The 7,825-nt window shown below is 54.6% G+C and overlaps 1 protein-coding gene across 1 annotated transcript in view; it reads left to right on the top strand.

Annotated features, from left to right (window-relative positions):
• WNK2 (WNK lysine deficient protein kinase 2) overlaps positions 1-7,825 on the top strand; it is a 140,224-nt gene that overhangs the window by 60,832 nt on the left and 71,567 nt on the right. The window contains exon 9 of the mRNA XM_008576203.1: positions 5,290-5,572. Coding sequence (XP_008574425.1) covers positions 5,290-5,572 — 283 coding nt within the window. The remainder of the gene's footprint in view (positions 1-5,289; positions 5,573-7,825) is intronic.

Here is a 7,825-nt window from a genome sequence, read left to right as displayed (position 1 = left end):
GGACTTATGTTTGTTGGCCTTGAAGACCTCCTGGCCAGTTGACCTCCTGGCAGCTGCTTGTCCATGGGCCCTGGGAACCCAGTGCGTAAGGGGTTTGGTGTAGGGTGTGCAGCGAGGTTGATCTGGAAGGGAGTGGAGGCCTCGTGGCTGGGCTTTCTGCAGCGATGGCCCCCAAAGAGGGAAGCGGGTGGAACAGGGCTGCTCCTGGGGTTTCCATGTGGCTGAGGGGTCAGAGCTACGTGAGCTTGGGCCCTGCTGAGGTCTCTGAACCACAGGACTGCGTGGGGACATTCCTTCTGCCACCCTCAGCCTCTGCACAGCCATGGGATGGGGCAACCCTGGCGTTCACCTGAGTACAGGCCTCAGCGCCTGGGACCTGGAGGGGAGGAGGCACCTCCTTGGCTGCTGTTGCCTCCGCCAGGGCTCTGCCTTGCCCTGGACAGCGGCCTGCTCCCAGGACTGCAGTCGCACCCTAGGGTGGGTGTGAAGTCCCGTTACTGGACTGGAGCCAGGCTGGCTTCTCTGTAGCTTCTCCTGTGAGCGGGCTGCACTGTCACCTCTATACGCTGTGAAGTGTCCCCAGGCTGGCTACCTCCCACCTGGCTTGTCTCTGGTCACACCCCTGGCACGGACATAGACACCTCCACTGTGAGCAGCTCTGATGGGACCATCTGGCTCTGAGTGTCCTGGAAGTTCTCTCAGGCTGTGGATGAGTATGTGTGGTGCTCAGAGGGACGTTTCCAAACTTAACTGCTGCAGGTTTACTGTGAGCTGTATTTAGATAATTACCAGCACATCCGTCCCATGGGTTCGGGGGCACATTTCTGTTGATTGATACGATACAGCAGTCCCTTCCTACTCTTTATTGCAAGTGTTAAGTGCTGAGTGAGACAGTGTACTGTCTGCATGCTGAGAGTGTCCTTCTGGTGGGGGACGTGCTGGCCGCTTCAAGCAAGAAGAGAGAAGCCTGCTTAGTGGGAGGGTGGCCTGCAGGAGTCTCATGCACGCGTTGGGGTGAGGGGGGGCCCGGGGCAGTTGCACTTGTTCTCACCTTTCAAGGGGTGCATCTGTTGGCTGCTCAGGTCTGGGCCGATGCAAGGATGGTCAGGGTGTTTGGACGTGCAGGTTTTGATGTGGCAGAATTGCTTCAGGAAGGGCAGGTAGAATGAGATTCACTCATTCCTTACGCAGACATGGTTGAGCCTGCTTGAGGCTGAGTGGGGTGGGGCACGAAGGATTTGGGAACTGAGGCCTGAGGGCAAGTGCCACAGTAACGTGGGGGTCAGCACGGATGATTCCCACATGGAGGGTGCATCCTGGGAGGTGCCCAGGGCTTGGGGCATCTATGCCTCAGCCAGTCTGTGCTGCCTCCAGTTTGGCTCTGGTTCCGTCACGGGATGGTGGTACCCCAAATGTGTCCTGGATCTCATTCCCTGGTGCTGCCAAGCTGCTTCTGACACAGGTGAGCCAGGGGACACCTCCCAAACTCTAACCTGAACCTGCTTTTCATTGACATAGAGCCTGGCCCCTCCCATGGGACAGGCTGTGTGGATGCAGCTGTGACCTCCACCCACCACCTCCTGTGCGTGCCTCTGCACATGGCTGAACTCCTGGGCTGTGTCCCTGGTCAGTTCACATCTAGCCCCACGGCCCCGGCACCTTTTCCCCCCTCTCCCCCTCTCCCCCTGCTTCTGTGTCTTTTACAACATTGTCTTCATTGTGATATGTGTCATCTGTGAAATAGCGCATCCAGGCAGGAGAAGGGACATGACTTGTGTTCAGTTAACGAACGATAAAAACACAGTGTGTATCCCTCACTCCACTTAAACGGAACAGGCCCAGCACCTCGGGAGCTGCCTGTGAGGAGCTGAAAGCCAGCCCCTCCCGCAGCAGGGCTTCATGTCATATAGCAGCGCTGCGTTGTCCCTGTTGGGCTCGCAGCTCTGTGCCTGCCCCTTGCCAGGCCTTGCGGGTTGTTAGGTGCTAGGACCCCACAGGGCCTTTCCAGGTCCTGACTCACTGTCTTTTCCACCCATCGGAGACAGTAGAGCCTGTCATTGGGGTCTAGGAGTCACTTTTTCCTCCCCCGCCCTGGGCCTCCCCCTGGAGGGGACCTTGCTGTAAATGACATTACTACACCACTGAGTCTAGGAGACACCTGGGTCTGAGGCTGCTTTTGTTCTTAGAAACTGAGATGAGTGAGTGGTGGGTGTTGAGGATGTTCTGGGGTGCAGATGAGGCCTCTTCCTGGAGGCGACCTCGAAGGTGGGAGAGAATGAAAAAGGGTCAGAGTCCTTCCAACAGGTCCCACAGGCAGGGGGCAAGGGTCAGGACAGCAGAATGAGAGAGGCTGAGGGACGGCAGATGCTGCGGGGGACCTGGGCTGGCTTGATCTGGAAGGGACCCCCAGGGGAGGGGCGGGAAGGGGGCTCACAGCCCCAGCGATGGGAGATTCTTGGGCCAGCCCTTTCCTCTGCCTTTATGGCTTCTGGATAATGGGACATGCCAGTGTGGCATAGATGTAGCTAAATTCTTCCTTGTTTGGGAAAAAATAGAAGAAACACCTTGGAAAGGAAGGGCCAGAGTTGACTGTGAAGACAGAGGTGGAAGGAAAAACAGGCTGTGGGCCATGGTGTCAGCAGAAAATAGAAGCAAGGGGGGTGGGGCGTTTTCTTTGGCAGTCTCTGGTCGGGGCAGCCGTGTGTGGGTCCTGCTGGTAGGGTGTCTGGGCAGAGGTGAGCGAGGGTCGGACCCTGAGGTCACATGGTGCCTTAGGGTTGGCTCTAGCCTCTCATGTGCAGCAAGAAGGAGGGCACCTGCCAATGGGCCACCAGCTCCATAGTCAACATCAGGCCTGTTGGTGGCCTTCTCTTATCCAGCCTTGGCCCCCCCATGATGCCCCCGGGGTTGGAGTCTGTTCTCTGGGGCTCCCTGAGTAAAGTCCTCTGCCAACTCTGAGGCCGAAAGAGGAACTCTGGCTCCTGGTCCCTCTTCTGAGAGTGCAGATCATCCTCCTGGGGCACCTTGCAAGAGGCCTGCCCCTGCCACAGAGCAGCTGCAGGGACCCTGAGTGTTGTGGTCCCACTGACCCGTGCCTTGTCAGCTGCTGCTCACGCCTCCAGTGAGCCACGCCCAGCCTGCTGATGTCTCTGCCTGAGCCAGGGGAAGCCTCTACCTGGGATGTTTACAGGAGGGAACTTCATTCTGTCCAACAGAATTGTTTTTTGAAATAAGTATTTTTGAAACGATTACTGAGAAATTGCAAGGGCACCACAAAGTCCCATTTTTCCCCATGATCCATTTGCGAATAAGTGGCCAACCTGCTGCCCCATCACCCCTGAATGCATTCACGTCTTCTTCCTACAAGCCAGGACGTGTCCCTGCACACCTGCATGTGGTGGCCAGCATCGGGAAGTACCTTCAGCACGTGTCCACCCTTCCCTTTCTCGGCCACTTGGTCCCTGTTGTCTCAGGGACACTGTCACAGCAAGAGCACCAGTCAGAGTGCCCTGACTTCCACGGCCTGGCCCTCAGGATGGGCTCAGGGTCCCTCTGCAGGCAGGTCGTGGTCGGGCCATGCGTCTACAGGAATTTCCCTGAAGGGGCCACGTTCTCCCCGAGTCCCACCCAGAGACTCACTGTCCGGCAGTCCCATTAGGCTGGCCGTTCTCCCTAAGGGCTTGGGGCGAGGGGCGTCGGCGGCTTCTCCCTGTGGAGTCACTCTCGCCTTCGTAACTATCCTGTTTGTCATCTCACTTTGCATTCATTCGTTTCTTTCTCTCTCTGTGGACGCATAGTTTTATCTTACTCAATAGGTCATACTTCCCCATGTGAGCTATCAATCGCTGCGGGACAAATTACCCCCAAATGGAGACGCTCTGGCCTCACACAGTCAGGCACTGGCCAGGGCTGTGGTCTTGGACCCAACCAGGTTCATGGCAGGAGCCCTCCGTTCCCTGCCAGGCGTGCCCCTGCATAGGGCAGCCCGTGACGTGGCAGGAGAGAGAGGGAGGGAGGAAGACCGCACCCCCACCACCGGCAGCACCCTGCTCCCCTTCACCAAGGGTTATTTACATCCCCCAAATGCGCAGTACGTGCCAGTTTGTGGACACGTCCTTCCACCCATTAGATCACTGTTCACTTTGATGCTCACAACACCCCAGATCTGCCCACGGGGGCCCTGGCACTGGCTGCCGAGTCATTTGCACATCCTCGTCGCTCTCTGAATGTGTCTCTGTGTTGGGCTCCTCCTGTCCTTTCCTGCCCAGCCTCAGCTGCCACTTCTCAGAGCAGCCTATGTCCTGTGGTGGCTGAGCTTTGGGTGCCTATCCTCGTCGCTCTCTGAATGTGTCTCTGTGTTGGGCTCCTCCTGTCCTTTCCTGCCCAGCCTGAGCTGCCACTTCTCAGAGCAGCCTATGTCCTGTGGTGGCTGAGCTTTGGGTGCCTAGCTTATCAAGCCCAGCCCAGTATCTTTGGGACAGGTTCACAGGGAGGGAGGGAAGCATAGGAGGATTTGAGATTTTAGTTCTGACGGGTTTTCATGTTTGTGGTCACCACACCTGCAGTCTAGCTACAGCAGCCCCTTCCATAGGGGCCTCTTTCTTCAGGAAGAAAGAAGGTAGTTTTGCCACAGATATTCTCAGCAAACTAGTGATGTTTCTTGGAGATCTTGGGGCTCCTTTAAAATGCTCTCAAATGCTGTTTGATGAATCAGTTTTAGGATTTTGCCAGGCACTGGTGCATGCCTTACTGGTCTCAAATTCCAAAATGCACCTCCTTCCTGCATTTAGAACTCAGGTGTGTCCGTTTTCCTCCTCTGTGGGCGGCCCTTGAGATGTCTCAGAGGATGCCGAGGACAGCATTAGCTCCACAGCTTCTGCCTCTGTCCCTGAGCACAGAGTCAGCCAGGAGCCCCTTCTCATGGTCATCCATAGCCGGCCTCGGGTGGGAGCTCTGGAGGTCCTCAGGGACGGGACGGGCTGCTCCAGTTTTCAGCCTTCTTCTCGACTCTGCAGGAGGCAGGTCAGGGCCTGGGAGGGGTCTCTCTTTCCTCCTCACCTGCAGATTTCAGTTGATGGTGGGGGGATAATTACTTGTGGGATGACAGGAGTGTCCTGAGAGGAACGAGATGGGTGATGGGAGCAGCTGTGGCCCCAGTTTAGGTGGGGGACAGGGGACTCCCGAGGAGGAGCCCACAGTGTCAACAGCGTGGGCAGCCCAGGGGAGGAAGGGGGAGTGGGGCAGGGCCAGCTGGTCTCTGGTGACACTTACACGTGACTGCCTTTGCAGATCGAGTCTGGATTCTTCCATGAGAGTGACATGAAGATTGTGGCCAAGTCTATCCGCGACCGCGTAGCCTTGATCCAGTGGCGGCGGGAGAGGATCTGGCCTGCACTGCAGCCCAAGGAGCTGCAGGACTTGGGCAGCCCTGAGAAGGCCAGGGGCCCGCCGGCACCCCTGCAGGTCCAGGTGACCTACCATGCACAGCCTGGGCCGCTGGAGCCTGAGGAGCCTGAGGCTGACCAGCACCTCCTCCCGCCCACACTGCCGGCCAGCGCCACCTCTCTGGCCTGTGAGTATGCATCTGGCAGAACCCTGCTGCTGGGCAAAGGGAAATGAAGTCTGCTCGCTTTGTTAGAACGCTTTGTAGGGAAGGGAGTCAGTGCAGCAGCGTGGAGTGTGCTGGGTGCAGCCCTGAGCTGCGCCACATGGTGTGCATTAGGCTCTTAGCTGCAAGTAGTCCCGGGAGCTCTGGCTGGGCTCCTGTGCCCATGGCCGGCTCACTTCCTGCCAGAGTCCTTGGCACCTGCGCATGTCATGGGCATGTCAAGAGGGTACCTCCGGGTGTGGTAGGGCCAGCAGACGTCCCCAGGTGCTGGAACATGTGGGTCCTGATTCCTTGACTGGCCTGGGGCCTGTCCCCTCTGCCCACCCTGCAGGGTGTGGATGATCGTTTTTCCAGGAAGGGATTGGGGACTTCCCTACATTCCCCAGAGATATGTGACCAGAAGGCTCCCTGAAGTCCAGCTTCTCAGGACAAAGGGGGACAAATGTGCCCAAGCCCATGGAGTTAGACAAGGCCAGTTTAATCCCGGCTCCCTGCCATGGCTTTGTGGCGTTGCGGCAGGTTCTTTATCCTGTCTGAGGAGAGTAACAGCCCTGGCCTTGTGGGGACGTGAGGACCACTGCTTGGTGGTGGCATCGGCCGTGGATGGAGTGGGTGCTGTCTTCGCGTGTGTGTTTGCTTCCAGGATTATCCATCTCCAATGTTATCTCCCTTCTTGAAACTAAATTTTGTCTGTTTTCATGGGGGTATCACCAATGAACTGGTGGGAATCACTTTGAATCAGGCTTCATCTAAAACCATTTAGAGACATCTAGCATATCTTCTGCACGTACAGGCGGAAAAGTGTCCTGTCTTTGCCTGTGATGTCCCCAGACCTCAGCAGTGAGCTGAGGACAGAGGGATGAGGCTTTGTCCGTTCTGTGGGTGAGCACAGAGTAGAGTTACGGAGCCAGGGATCTGCCCGGGCCAGTGTTTCAGGCTGTTCATGTGGAAAGACCGAAATGGTCTAATTTGTTTAATATGCACATCCTTCCTTATCATTAAAATAGCTAAACACTCTTCAAAATGGGCTAAATTCAGACAAGCGGCCCTCACTTTGACTCAGGCTGTTCATGTGGAAAGACCGAAATGGTCTAATTTGTTTAATATGCACATCCTTCCTTTTCATTAAAATAGCTAAACACTCTTCAAAATGGGCTAAATTCAGACAAGCGGCCCTCACTTTGACATAGTTTGCTTGCTATTTACCTCACTTGAATATGCCCAGGTTTGCTTTGGAGGATAATATTGTGCATCATTGGTCCATTTTTGGTAAATCTTTTTGTAGGAAAAGTTCCCCATATGTGACACACCACTGCACACTTTAATATTGTAATTTCTAGTATGGGAATTAAAAAATCTCCTTTTCTTGCATTCTGAAGAGACACAGTTTGGGATCTAGACATATGTTCTGCCTGTGGTCAGATGTTACCATTCAGATTTGATCCACTATGAGAAAATCAAATGGAGACATCTAATCTACTGATCAGTTCAGTTCCGGTGTGAGCATTCTTTCTACACACAGATCCACCCAGTCCAACTCAGAAGGCTTCTGTGTGCTTTGTTCAGAAGCTGTGGTCACATTTCTCAAGTTTGGGATCTAGACATATGTTCTGCCTGTGGTCAGATGTTACCATTCAGATTTGATCCACTAAGAGAAAATCAAATGGAGACATCTAATCTACTGATCAGTTCAGTTCCGGTGTGAGCATTCTTTCTACACACAGATCCAGCCAGTCCAACTCAAGGCTTCTGTGTGCTTTGTTCAGAAGCTGTGGTCACATTTCTCAAGCACGTTTTTGCTCATTTATTATAATTTCTTTAAAATAGATGATATACTCACATGGCCTAAAATTCAGGAAGTCTGAGACAGTGTACAGCCATCACTTAATTGTCCTCCCTAGAGGCAGTTGAGGCCGTCAGTCTCTTAACTGTCCTTCCAGGGATATTCTACACATGTAACCTACCACACATACGTGCACAAACACATATGGACACACAAATACATATGCACCCCCCTACACGTGGACACACACACGCATACACATGTGCACACACGGACACATGCACACCACCCCACATGCATGTGAACACATGCGTGTACACATATGTGAATATATGCATAGTAACAGTGCACACACAGGCACACCCACACGTGGACGACCCTCATGTGTGAACGTATATGCATGTGTACACATGGATACCCACCACACATGCACA

This window comes from Galeopterus variegatus, unplaced genomic scaffold (genome assembly GCF_000696425.1).
Source record: "Galeopterus variegatus unplaced genomic scaffold, G_variegatus-3.0.2 Scaffold1310, whole genome shotgun sequence".
NCBI lineage: Eukaryota > Metazoa > Chordata > Mammalia > Dermoptera > Cynocephalidae > Galeopterus > Galeopterus variegatus.
The sequence above is the reverse complement of the archived record's forward strand: the minus strand, read 5'-3'. Positions and strand labels throughout refer to the sequence as shown.